This window comes from Osmerus mordax, chromosome 12 (genome assembly GCF_038355195.1).
Source record: "Osmerus mordax isolate fOsmMor3 chromosome 12, fOsmMor3.pri, whole genome shotgun sequence".
NCBI classification, from domain to species: domain Eukaryota; kingdom Metazoa; phylum Chordata; class Actinopteri; order Osmeriformes; family Osmeridae; genus Osmerus; species Osmerus mordax.
The window spans coordinates 2,491,929-2,505,897 of NC_090061.1; the positions used below are offsets into that span (position 1 = coordinate 2,491,929).

General features: G+C 41.8%; 1 protein-coding gene across 1 annotated transcript; it reads right to left on the reverse strand.

Annotated features, from left to right (window-relative positions):
- Positions 1-528: 528 nt before the first annotated feature.
- Positions 529-9,527, reverse strand: anxa5a (annexin A5a). Its single transcript, XM_067247303.1, has 12 exons — positions 9,453-9,527; positions 6,580-6,664; positions 5,826-5,920; positions 4,902-5,015; positions 4,175-4,265; positions 3,309-3,388; positions 2,977-3,027; positions 2,061-2,154; positions 1,799-1,894; positions 1,476-1,534; positions 1,218-1,340; positions 529-771 (listed from the first exon to the last, which is right to left on the reverse strand). Exons 1-12 carry the CDS (start codon positions 9,525-9,527, stop codon positions 712-714), a joined length of 1,023 nt encoding a protein of 340 aa, XP_067103404.1. The 3' UTR covers positions 529-711.
- Between the last annotated feature and the right edge of the window lie 4,442 nt (positions 9,528-13,969).

Genomic DNA, 13,969 nt, shown 5'->3' on the forward strand with positions numbered 1-13,969 from the left:
CTGGTGTCAGACTGTGCAAGTGTCTGGCAAACCTGTGTTATGTAAAAAGTTATCATAGGTTGTTTCTGAGGGCTAGACCTCTAGCTATTAGTGGAACGTAATCTATCATTATATCAAGGGGTCAATAACTCACCTGCTCTTCATATTTCTACATTTCAAACTGCACTCTGACTTCATTAGAGCAAAGGGTTCAATTTGCCCAATTGGTTCCCTTCTCAATCTGGACTGTGGTGCTACCTAGTGGCGAATGACTGTCATTGCACAAGGCTAAACCATATTACATGCACTTGGGCAATTAGATATGACATGGGTACGCTTACCTTGTTACAGGATAAAGACATAGTAAAGAAACTAATATCTCTTATGTATTTAAAAGTGTCAATGAATAGCTAATAGAATCTCATTAATATTAAAGACGAGTGCAGCACATCTCCGGATTACCGATTCATTGGTTATTAACGAGGGGAAGACCAGAGTCAACATGAAGGGTTTAATAATTCAACAGAAACTTTGTATCTGGAACCCGCGTAGAAACATCAACACATGACATCACGCACATGAACAAGCAAGGTCAAGGAGACCAAGGAAACAGTATGATTGTAGCTGATACTTATTATTTTTAGGAACAAAAAAAATAACCGTCTTGTGAGAATCTCTCTCATCTCCTTTTCTCCTCTCCTGTTTTCTTCCCTAGCTTGTGTTGCTCTGTAGCTAGTCCTTTCCTCCACAGAGGTAGAGCAGGGCCTTCCCATAGTCCCCATCTGTGTCCTCCTGTAAACACACACACAGATGGTGTCCAACTGTAAATACACACATAGATACTGTCCAACTGCAAACACACACACAGAAGGTGTCCAACTGTCACCCTGCCGGGTCAGGAGACACTACAGACGACTCCTTTTCATGAACCTGAACCTGAACGACTCCTCTTCATGAACCTGAACCTGAACGACTCCTCTTCATGAACCTGAACCTGAACGACTTCTCTTCATGAACCACAGACCGGGTCTGACTGACCCACTGGGTGGCGTTAGGATAGACTGCATAGTCTATGCTACTTCTACTGTATACTACAGTACAGTCTATACTTCCATAGTAGTATTGTCTATACTACTAAACTCCTCTAGACAACAGTATATACTTCCGTACAGTCTATGATACTTTTCTCCTCTATACTACAGTCTATACTACAATACTACTCCTCTACAGTTCCATACCTGAATGGTGGAGTAGAGAGGGTCTCCATACTTCTTCTTATAGCAGGCTCTGATATCCAACATGTCGATCTCACTCCGGGAGACCATTACTCTTGTCAGGGTCTCATCATCCGTGCCAGCGCGCTGAGGACGACAAATCAAACCTTCACACTAGCTCTGGTGGAAATGTACAAGTGCTTGGTGTTTTGTGTAAAGCGATTATATATTTTATATATATCTTCTTTTTTCCATGTCATCATGACCCATATACATACATACCCTCATTGACCCACGAAGACATTCTGCAAAGTAGGCTGGAACACTTTTAACACATTTCACTGGGGACAAAAGAGAAAGATCAAATTAATTATCAAATGCCTCTTTTAAGGCCAGCCGGTAAAAACCTTTTTGATTCAACAAACATCATTTAAAAAGTGAATGTATTTGTATGTACCGGACATTATATGTACAATATGGATAGATTTCCAAGGCTACAAACCGTGATATCTGTGAATTCAGTTACACACCCTGCTTAAGTGAAACAGCCTTTTGTACATTTAAAAATTAGCATTGTCGCTGTTTCAAATCCTCATGAGTCTCACCAACAGCCAGAAGTAGATTCTCCAGGTTTCCAGTTGTCTCCCCCTCAATGCTGTCCTCAATATCAGAGCCCGACAGCTTCTTATAGGCATCAAAAACTTTAACAAAAAACACCATCTTATAATATGTTGATCTCAAGGCAAACACTGGCTAGACAGTAAAAAGCCAATAAGGTTTACGACTGAATGAAATTAATGCTTTGGTTTTTTTTCATTTTTCAGAACAGCTAAATGGGCACACACACAGACACACGGAAGCACACACCTTTCTGAAGGTGTTCTATGCTCCTGTTGCCAAGGATATTGACAAACTTTTCCTCGTCTGTGCCTAACTTCCCTTCCCCTGCAGCATAAAGGTCCTGCAAGAGAAATACTTCACTGGGAAAAAACAACAAGACACACACAGTATATTCCCTGGTAAAATAACCAAAGCATCAATCAGAATGATTGTGTTCTCCTATTCTCAGTAAGTTTAAAGACTGTTCATCACGCAACTGCGGCATGGAGAAAAGGTCTGTTTCAAAACGCTGATGTATTTCTTATTAAATACGGTCATCTGCTGTTTGCCTGTTGGCTATTCATGTGTTGCCCATAGAAAATTCTATATCTCTGTGTTTATCTATAGACCCCATTGAAGTAATGACATCCATTTCTTATCCCTGAATAGTTAGTGGTTATGGGAGAATGGATTCTGCTCGGCCTCTTAGAGACCACACGCATGTATTTGTAATCATTAAAAAAGACAACCTAGCTATTACAAAAAGTCAATATCCATAAATGACTCATTCTTCTGGAGATAGATTTCTCTTCCTGGAGATGAAGGTTATCTATAATTGATTTATTTGAATGATCATTTATCATAGACATTTGTGGTGCACTTATTTAATTTCCCCTAAGAGTATGACTCCAACTTGAGCATGTTAACATTTTAAAAGCGGATACGTAATTGAATTATCTCTAACTGATCGCACAACATTTATGGTTCCGTTATCTGGTTTTCACATTGTTTAGGTTATACTACATTTGAGGAAAAAAACTTTACATAACCTACAAATAGGTTTGATTTTCCATCTGGTATGAATTTAATAGATTAAGAATAGGATTAGAGTTGGAGGACAGCAATCGATACATGCTTTGTACGAATCAAATCTCTCTCTGTCTTAACTATTGCTTCCTCCTACCTTGGCGTCCTTCTCTATCTTGCCCTCGTCCACCCCCTCCTCTCGGCTGCCCTGAGAGACGTAACGAACAACAGAGGCAGAAGGTCAGCGTGTCACAGGTGAAGAGTGATACCAACCCATCTCATTCCAGCTGAGCATCTTCCTAATTGGAATCCCGTGAAGATTTCTGTTACAAAATCACACGTCGAGGCAGGCACATGACACCCTCTTCTCATCCTCCTCCTTCGCCCCGGTCTCCACCTTTAACGTACCTCTCATTACTTTATAATGACATTTCCCGGGAAAGAGGGATCTCTCTCTTTCTTTCATCTCTAAATGCTCCTCTCGTTTACCTTGAGGAGGATCAGTAGCAGCTTCTGGTAGTGACCTGAGGTGTCTCCCATGATATCTTTCTCCAGCTTGTTACTGAACTCTGGGAAAGAGGAGACAAGGAGGCTGAGGATTGCTTACAATTATCTCTGACAATAGTCGCTAATGCCAGCAATCCACCCTGATAGATGCAGAGTGTTCTGTGGTAGGGCTGTAACGTGGCGGAACTGATTATCAAGGAGGTTGGGGCTCCTTATAGGTCTAGGTTATGTGTTATGGGCCAGGACACCGTGTCCAGGTAGTCTTGTCAGTCTTGTCTAAGGCGTTAACCAACCTTGCAACTTGTCAAACTTCTGGGAATGCGGAGTCATTGGGGTGCTACATTGTTTATTAAACCAAATGGGGTCTTTCATTTAAGAACTTTGGATTATTTGCAGGTTCTTGACCTTCCAGCGATTCTTCCAAATAGTTGGATGTGGATGTGTGAGACTATAATTTGGTTTTAAATATAAAACCAGTTAAATATTGACATCCTGGATAACTTTTCGTAACTGCAGTATTATTAAAAACTTAAATCACAAGCTTAGTCTGTCAATTTTAGACATTCCGTTGCCAGTTCCTCTCCATCACATTCCAGACCCTTAAGCCTTCAATATGAATGACTCTGCTTTACATTTAGTCATTTAGCAGACGCTCTTATCCAGAGCAACTTACAGTAAGTACACGGACATTCCCCCGAGGCAAGTAGGGTGAAGTGCCTTGCCCAAGGACACAACGTCATTTGGTACATTTTGCACGGCCGGGAATCGAACTGGCAACCTTCAGATTAATAGCCCGATTCCCTAACCGCTCAGCCACCTGACTCCCAGAGTGCTTTAGTGAAACTCACCTTTCTTGTAGACTTTGGCAATGTCTTTCATCTGCTGCCCAGTTCGGGAGGCCATGATCTCTATCAACACCTCATCGTCAGTCCCAGCGCCCTGCAATGTCACACGGTTCCCTGTGAATGACCCTCTCTCTCTCACAGCCCTGCTCAGCACTCGGTCACCTGGCAACAAGCTAGCTTGCTAGCCGCTGGTGCTAGGTTTGAGGAAACAGGCTAAGCTGACATAGATCTCAAGGGGAATTTAATATCAAAGACTACATAAATCAATACTGATTTCACAATAGCAGAAATGTCAAACTGCCTCTCAGAGAACATTAAAGCGCTACATTATGTATGTATACATAATATAATGTTTTTTGTTTTTTTACAGGCCAAGGAGCTTTGTTTTTCTTTTTCTAATCAATTTTATTGCTTTGCTGGAAATATCTCGGGACCTATATGGAGAAGAATACAAATATTGAGACTGGAGCTGAATATAAATGCATCTCAGTAGCTAGGTAGGCCTCAGTAGGCCTTATGATGTCAGTTAAGATACTTCTTACTTCATAGCTGAACCCCTATTCATAGCTGACTTCGATTCAGTCGGCAGAAGATCTAAAACCTATAGATATGACATCTTCTGATATGCTGCATATAATTATAATCTAATATGACCTCCGACCTGACCTCAGCACCACAAAATTATCAATTTTGTCAATAATGTCAAACCTGGGATCTATGTCTAGTGTACCTTGATGGCTTTGTGTATTTTTGTTGCATCGTAGAGAATGGGTGGAGTCATCAGGGCAACAATGAGGCTCTCAAACAGGCCTCCCAGCTCAGACTTCAGAGCGCTCACTAAATCCTGCAGGGAAATGGTTAGCATTCAGGCAAAACACTGGAGAATTGTATTATTTTTATTTGTGGATTGTTTTGGGGATTGTTATATGAAATGTGGCATGTTTGTTCAACCCATTTTAATCAACAGGTGTTTGGACCTAAATGTTTGCGCACAGCTCCCACAAAACAGTGTTTGATTGAGAAAGAACGGGAATGATTGTCCTCAGTTGTGTAATGCATCACAAGTCACTGCAATAAATGTACAATTTGACTTCCCTTTTCAGAACTTAGCCAACCATGGCATATTTCTCAAAGAAGAACTTAAGGCTTACTCAAAAAAAGTTATTGAGTGAACTTCAATTTGCCATTAATTGTAAACTTTGAAAATCATTGCAGAGTTGATAAGGACAAGTGAGAGTGAGATTAAATAGGGTGGAACATTGATACAGTACGGCTGTACAGCGTGATTTCCTGGAAATGATTTAGAATGGGATCAACTGCCACAACTGTGAAATCTAGACATGTTATTGTCAACCACCAGTAGTAATATCATTATCATGCATTTATAGGCTGTCACATTTATAGGTTGTCACAGGGGCCAGTGACAACAAGCTTAGACCCTCTTGTGGCCCCCCTACATGTCGAGTCTGACTAATTATAAACATGGCATTTTGTCTGTCAGTGTGTGAAAAAGTGAAGAAAACTATTTGACAACACTAAAGTTTAATGTGGCCCCTCTAACAGTACAACTGGCCCCAGCTTGCCTCCCCCCCCCCCCCCCCAGTTAAAATGGTCTACAATCTCCCCTGTTGTCAGGCACTCAAACGTAGCCTACCTTTCCGAAGGCCTTCTTGTACGCCGCTTTAATATCCTGTCTCTGATTGTTGCTACGAGCCGTAATGAGCATCAAGATGGCATCCTCGTCAGTGCCTGTGAAAACAGCGCTGTTAACAGAGACGCTCCTCTCTAACGCGAGGAAGTTTTTGAACACTTCTAGAAGCCTTGACCTTCTAACAAAAGGTCAGAAATTACATTATTTCACACAGTGACTTGAAATCCCAAACAACAAGCTCGCTTACATTGGCATGTGGACGAGTTTAACCTTTAATAGGCTAAATAAACATATAGCCTAGGCCTAGTCTAGATCAACATCGGCGATGATGACATCATTGGATACGAGCACAATCGATCTAGTCATCAGGTGAGAGTCATCAGGGAGTCAGGTGGCTGAGCAGTTAGGGAATCGGGCTAGTAATCCAAAGGTTGCCAGTTCGATTCCCGGAAGTGCAAAATTAAGTTTTGTCCTTGGGCAAGGCACTTCACCCTACTTGCCTAGGGGGGAATGTCCCTGTACTTACTGTAGCAGATGACTAAATGTAAAATGTAAATGTAGTCATCAACATCTCTGGGTAGAGAAACAGTTCATAGGCCTGTCTAGACATGAGACAAAACATTTACAGCAGTGTTGGAAATTGAGTTGGCATTCAAAGCCAGTCTGCAGGCCAGAGGTTCAAATCCCTCCGTAGTTTATATCACTCTGGGTAAACGCGTCTGCTAAATGAATGTTAATAAAAAGGATTTGGACTCACCAATCCCTTTCATTGCCTTGTGCAGGAATTCAGCATCTTTCTTGGCGTTGAAGTTGACAAAGGGTATCACACTGCCTCTGGTAGCCTGTAGTGAGAAGCCATATATGTGTGGGGTTATTATTTTCATTTCGTTTTCATGGTTTTTCAGATGTTGAAGAATTTAATGTTTGTAGGCTAATCATGTCTCATTTTGCTGCATGGGTGCGACCATGCATCAAACAGGGCTATGGGGGCTTGCCGAGTTTCCCCGAGAGATCTTTCTGTGAAACCAAAACTTTTTTTCCAGTTTTGATCTGAAGATGTGAGGAATCTTCACAGAAATTTTTTAAATATTAACTACGGATGCTAACTCAGAAAATAGTGAATGTTAAAAAGCTATCTTTCGTAGCCCTGTAGAACTGGTACACGTAAACAAATCAGTTTCCTCTCACATCCACTTGGCTTAATCTATGATAGGAAAATGTCATTTGAGGAGAAAAGCAATATAACAACTTCGGTCTCTGCCATATTACAATCGTAACGCAGGTGTGAGATTTGAAAGTAGATGAGCTTCTGCTTCTAACTGAGGAAAGCCAAACTGGTCCAAACTGATTTTAGTATTAGAGAATGCTGTATCACCCGAAAACATTCAGCAAAATCTGTTTCGGCTTATCTTGTTGTAGTGTCATAGTAGGCCTAACTGTGCAAAGGTCTTAGGCACCCACGTTTTTTTCACTCGTCACAGGTAGCCTAGCCTAACAACTGGTCGTCTACCAATTTCTAGAGTCATCTGTAGCATGACATCCGATTGTGTTGTGAATGATTCGGCAGAAGACCTGTTATGCCGAATTCACACCCCCTGCCTAATTCCAATCCCCCCTTGCTCATTTTTCTAGAATTAGATGATAAACTTAACCCACTTTCAAATATAAGACGTGGGGTGATAAGAGCGTATACTTTGTATTAACGAATATATAGACAAATAGTCTACACGAGAAAACTGCACATGTCGCCCACGCGAACAAACCACGATTATTTTCAATAACAAAACAACAGCTAAATGTTTTCTTAAACGACTCCCATAAAAATGTATTCATTCAGCGAAACGTAGGCTAAATGTATTACGAAGTGAATAGCAAAGTCTACAAGTAGGCTAAGAGAGTCGCAACAATGCAGAAGCAACGCGTTCAATGGGTTAGATTTCTGCAGGGGGTGTGAACTCGGCACAACACGTGTTACAACATTTGCTTGATTAATCCAATTTTCAAGTTAACTCTTGGATGTGTTTCTTAGTTCCGAGTCCTCCAAGACGCATATTAAATTGATTTTGATGGAAAGAAGTTGGATGATAATAGTATCTATAATGGACCCAATGGGTCCCTTCACATTTCCAGGTATCTGGTCCATAAATGTCCTGAAAAGCCTTACAGTGTTATGCTTTAAGATTCAGTAAATGTGGTGGTAACAGTAAGTGTGGATATGTATAGTTTGGACCTATCTACTTCACTGTGACCAAAGACAGCCGAATGTGAAATACTACACCACATTACAATTAACCAACTACATAGATTTGGATTTGTAACAATCATAATGGTACAAACTCAATGATATGAACTAACAAAACAGAAACTTACCATTATGTATTGCTCTGCAATAGGGCAAGATGCAATAGGTGCCAAACCAACAGAAAATATAATGGTAGAAACATTAGAATCTGCAAATCTTTTCAATAAACATTCCTGAAATATGTATTTCATAAAGTAACATGCATGACAAGTCTTGGTTTCCTGCCTTTGAGGTATAGTTATACATGTATCATTCATTATAATGAATAATAAAGATGTAAATACATTTTCATCATTGCTATGGCTGCTATAGCAATAATGAAATGGTATCCATCTATTTTTTGAGAGAAACTATGTCTAAGGTCTAGTTAACTGTGCCTTGTATTGTCATCAGTGTCATCAGATATGAAAAGCATTCTTACCTACAGGTGTTTTCTCTCCTCTGAGAAGTACAGCGAAGAGACAACAGACTGTGTTGGGATGTTATTGATTTTAATACTTTACTCCGAGGCTTGGTACGCCCACAAGGTGCTGGACAGAGACAGCAGGACTGTGTGGAAGAGATAATTGGAGCACTGCCCAAACACAAGCTCCTGTTTCACCTGGTGTCAATCAAATCAAGGATCGTGACCTTGTTTTTTGTGGTGTTTTGACAATAACATGCCTTACCAGTAGAGACTTATAGCGACATCCAGAAGTAAAATATGGGAGATGAGTATTATGTCATCTGTTTCAGAATGCTGGTGTTTAGACCTGTTTTTATTTGGTTTATTTGACTTCAGGACTTTAGATAAGTGTTTGGATCCATCAGTATTACAGTTTGTTTTATTATTATGCTCTGTTTCTTCAGCTGTAAAATCATATGAGATGAAGTGAGACAGTTATCACAAATCAACTTATTTTCAGTTTTGAGATCAGGATTGTTCACTGTGGATGAAGGAGAGGAATCACAGGCAAATAAAGACACACCATTTTGGTCTGGCTCTCAAAGCAAGGAACAATATCAACAATTGAGCTATTCTGTCTCTTCCTGTCTAACTTTCACCAGTAAATATTTGATGCCGTTGATGATGGTGGTGAAAGAGTGGCCAGTTCATTTATACCTTTTACCCGGATCCCTTATCTGAACTCTGAGTGGCTCATGTGAAGCCGTGGCGCGGAGTGGGATCTCTGATAGAGGAGAGATCTGCGATAGGGATGAAATTTAGCAGAGTACATCAGCGAAGTGTATCTCTCCCCGGTCGCCCTGCCTGTTCTGCTCTCAGGAACCTTAATTAAAGGCTGCTGCCCGAGGAGAGAGGATGTGTCCATCCGCTCGTATCGACTTACGGGAAGGTTTGGTTTCTTCTCAAACTTCAGAGCCTCGAAGATGCCATCAAATACCAACAGCAATACATGACGCATCACTCAAATCTCTTTATTCTAAGATAACATACTGTTATGTAAAGAAATGTGAGAAATGTCTCAGCTATGGCACTGATCAAATCTAAATGCGAACTTAATACCTGCACATTGACATCTTATAAGTTATCAGTGCACCTTAATTTGTTTTGTACTTAAGGTAACTGCATGTAGTTGCTTATTCGAGATGACACATATTAAAAATTGCTTTCTTATATTCAGCAATGTTAAAAAGGTTACATAAAAAATTATCTATGAAGGGACAAAGTTATCTTTTTGGGACGAGGGCGCAGAAACACGGACTCCACACACCTTTATGACTCGCTAGGCAGCTCCACGTGACTGCAGCACCATGTTGATGAACCACAAGCACACAGATGTATAGTGTGCTGCCACCTGTTGATAAATTGTAAAGCTCGCTCAAAGTTCGGACCAAGTTTACCAACCTACATCCGCGCTTTCCTCTCACAGCGAATCGATAAAGGGGGTTTTATTTACCATGGGCAATCATAGGGGACACCATAACAAACTGCAGAGTTGACAGTTCGCTTTCCCAGTTATGATTGATCGACAATAAATTAAATTGACAAATGGGTGTGTCCCACCACTGAAGGGCCCTTCCTCTCCATGGCGATGGCCCGTGGAATGAAAATGAATCAATTTCCATGGATATTGACTGTGAGAGCTTCTGAAATCAGATGATGAGATTTGGATGAGTCAAAGGCACTTTTCATTATTGCTTTTTCAGTACTTCAGCATACCTAGTAGGATTCGTTTTGGTGGTCGCCTGCGGAAGTATACGTTTGGGGCCATTGTCTTTCCACACAATGGAGTGCTGCCATCCAATTGGTTTGGAGGCATGTGGTTGTATCCGGGTAGATAAAATATGTCTGTTCGCTTAATAGCTTTTGGCTCACAAATTGCAAGTCTGGAATTAAGATTAGCCACAACAAACAAAATGAATACTTTTCGAAGAGTAGAAAACTATGAAAGAGGGAGAGAGAGAAGGCTACTAAATGTCTGACTTTCATTAAGACCTGCAGAGGAAGTTGTGACGGAGAACATTAGTCAGTCTGAACGTTGTCTCCAGGGCTACGGATAGGCCCTACCTAACTGTCGCTCACGAACGCAGCAGCTGCCACAGGCACTGTCATATACGCTCTTTTCAATTATATCGATGGGATTTATTCATGTGGTTTGTTTCTGTTGATAACTGACTCATGATTATTTTTAGGAAGTTTAGGAATTAAATTTTAAATTAATGAATGAATGATTTGAATAGAATGTAACGAGGAAATAACTAAGATGAAAAATCTGAAAGGAGCTGCGTCATTTAGGCTACACAGTAGGCTATTTACCTAGCACTACTTCCTATGACACATATAACAAAATTAATTAATTTAGGACATTTATTTTGGAAATGATTAACAAACTCAGTGAAAAAGCATGCATCTGCTAACTCATAAGCAACGCTGGTGTGAAAAAAATCTTTTTGACTTGGATAAAATACGGCAACAGTGTTCTATGCAGCATTAATAGAGCCTAATGATATCGATTGATTAGAATAAACGAGGAGTTTCTCACAGTATCCGGATGTACAGGGACCAGGATCTTTTACAATGTTATCTGCAATAAAGCCACATTATTAACATCTGTCCTTCAGGGTAGGAAGCTTTTTAGATTATTTTTCACATTAACTAGTCATGTGGCTGAGCGTTAGGGAATCGGACTAGTAATCCGAAGGTTGCCAGTTCGATTCCGGTCATGCAAACTGACGTTGTGTCCTTGGGCAAGGCACTTCACCCTACTTGCCTCAGGGGAATGTCCCTGTACTTACTGTAAGTCACTCTGGATAAGAGCGTCTACTAAATGTAAACTACGTTATTGGCCCATGTAGTGGCTGAACTGTACCTCATAGCTTAATTTAGTATTGGTTTTTAGTGAGGAGACGTGGTGAGTGGGTGAGGGGGTGAGGTGTTTGGCAGGGAGGTTGTGAGGGGGTGAGTGGGTGTGGATGTGAGGGGTTGAGGAGTACGTGGGTGAGGTTGTGAGAGTTAGATTACTCGCTTTTCAGTCATACTCCTCTTCCTGAGTCATATTTCCTGTTTTATGCGTCATAGGAAGTGAGTGTTAGGTAAATAAGTAACACAGCTCCTTTCAGATATGTCATCTGCTTTATTAACTCGTTTGGTTCAATCCAAATGACCATGGAGATGAGAAAAGTGCAAATTAGCTTCCGGAATGTGTTGCTTTTTTAAATCAGCATGAATCAATATGTATATGTTGCAAGGGCTGGTGCCTTTTACATTTACATTTTACATTTACATTTAGCAGACGCTCTTATCCAGAGCGACTTACACTAAGTACAGGGACATTCCCCCGAGGCAAGTAGGGTGAAGTGCCTTGCCCAAGGACACAACGTCAGTTTGCATGACCTGGAATCGAACTGGCAACCTTCGGATTACTAGCCCGATTCCCTCACCGCTCAGCCAACTGACTCCTTTTACTTGGTGATTTGGTTAACTGTTGTGATGCTGACGCAGTGAAGACATGAAGGGGGTACCTGTGGGCAGCATGAGCGGTTGCACGGAGACGCAGTTATCAGAAAGTCCACAATCTAATATTGATGCTAGAAATATATATGCTTCCGTTTAGCGATTCTCTTGCCTCATATCCTCACCTCAATTTGTCTCACAAAAAAAGACATAACTCAGTGTTTAATTCACAACCCTTTATGAGGTTTAGATTTCGAAAGTTACATTATAGCCAGTGTCATATCACCATATCAAACAGAAAAATAGAAACATCAGAACACATAGAAGTCCAAATACGTTACATACACAGGATTACATGATTGTTTTGTTCCTCTGTTGGCATTGCCAGGCTTTTCTGTCCTTGACTCCTCTGTAACAGATGCATAGCAACCAATGTTCCCTCCATACTCCAGTCAAACACTTTCCATTAGACACATTAGTCTCATCCTTCCCAACAAGCTATAGCTCAGGCTGCGGTCACAGGCTTGTTCTTCCCAACAAGGCACATGTTAAACACCTTTACTGCTTCCAATCGCTCTCGCTAGCTCCTGATTCTGGATTCCCAAACTGGCTTGTTACTGGTATCTTGAGCCTGATTCATGCTAGTTCCTGGTATCTGGAGCCTGATCTTGGCAGCTCCTGGTACTAAGAGCCTGATCTTGGCAGCTCCTGGTACTAGGAGCCTGAATCCCACTCGCTAGCTCCAGCTCCTGGAGGCTGAACCTCCATCGCGTCAGGAGAACCACCCAGCCACCTGTCACAGTCCGCGGGGGCCCCTCACACCGCGCTGGGGCTCCCTGAATGAGCGCCCGGGCTGCAGGGTGGAGTTTCCCACAGAGTTCCTCAGTTGTTTGAGGAGAATCCAGAGCAGGAGGCACATGAGGAGCAGCAGAACGAGCAGTAGCCCCAGGTAGAGGCTGAGGTTCCAGCCCCAGCCCAGAGCCAAGGGCAGCGAGGTGGACGCCACCAGGTACCTCCTGGGGGAGGGCATGGGGGTTGGGTTCAACGCCCCTCTCTCTGGCTGTGTGTGGGGGTGGGGGAGGGGGGGTGAGGCAGTACTTACAAGGAAGCCTGAAATGCTAGTCCTTCAAGGGCTTCTGCAGTGTCGGTGGGCGATGGCGAAATTGAGGAATATTTTGAATCCATGTGGGGGAGGTTGTAGCAGTTTCCGTCTGCTCTGTCCATGTTTCAGATGTTCCGGAGGATTTGGAGGCGTCTTCCTTCTAGGAGGACCTGAGGAGAGTGAGCGTGGAGGAGCTTCTGTCGGGAGACCTGTGGAAGGGTCCGGCGGCAGTCCGCTCTGACGTGAAACAGACTTCGTACTCCCTGATCCTGACAGGATCCTCACACACAGCCTGCCTCCACATTTATCACTGCTTTGCTTGCACACAGAGAAAAAGAGAGAAAAGAGAGAGAGCGAGAGAGAAGAGAGCGAGAGAAAAGAGAGAGAGCGAGAGAAAAGAGAGAGAGCGAGAGGCAGAGATTGAGTGCTCTAAGTCCCCTTAATGCCATTGGCTACCTGACTTCACTAGTTATTCATCACATAATCTAATTATAAGGGAACGAGGAACAAACATCAATGTTACTTAATCATCCTTATGGTTTTGTTTGATTGACAGATTAAAGTAAACATACATGCAAGAGACTATTGTTTGTGTGTAAACCCCTCAAATATGTAAATACCACACTGGCCTGGTAATTCTGAATAATGTAAACAAAAAGAAAATGTCAAGCGTTTACTGTTTGGTTATTAAAATAATAAGCACCAAGCAGAGCACACAGAAAGTAATATATGCTGTTTCATATATTATCAAAGTGGCAGCAAAAGCCAATTGTAGCTTCTGTAATTAATAGTCGGCTTCTCAGAGGATAATGGAGAAACAACCCTTACTCGAGGCCGATGATTAGAAA

Excerpts from the sequence above, each read along its gene's own strand:
- anxa5a (XM_067247303.1), bottom strand. The coding sequence starts at position 9,527 with ATGCGTCATGTATTGCTGTTGGTATTTGATGGCATCTTCGAGGCTCTG. Across the intron at positions 4,266-4,901 it reads AAATACACAAAGCCATCAAG|GGCGCTGGGACTGACGATGA; the intron begins GTACACTAGACA and ends GTGACATTGCAG. Across the intron at positions 1,341-1,475 it reads GTCTTCGTGGGTCAATGAGG|CGCGCTGGCACGGATGATGA; the intron begins GTATGTATGTAT and ends TGTCGTCCTCAG.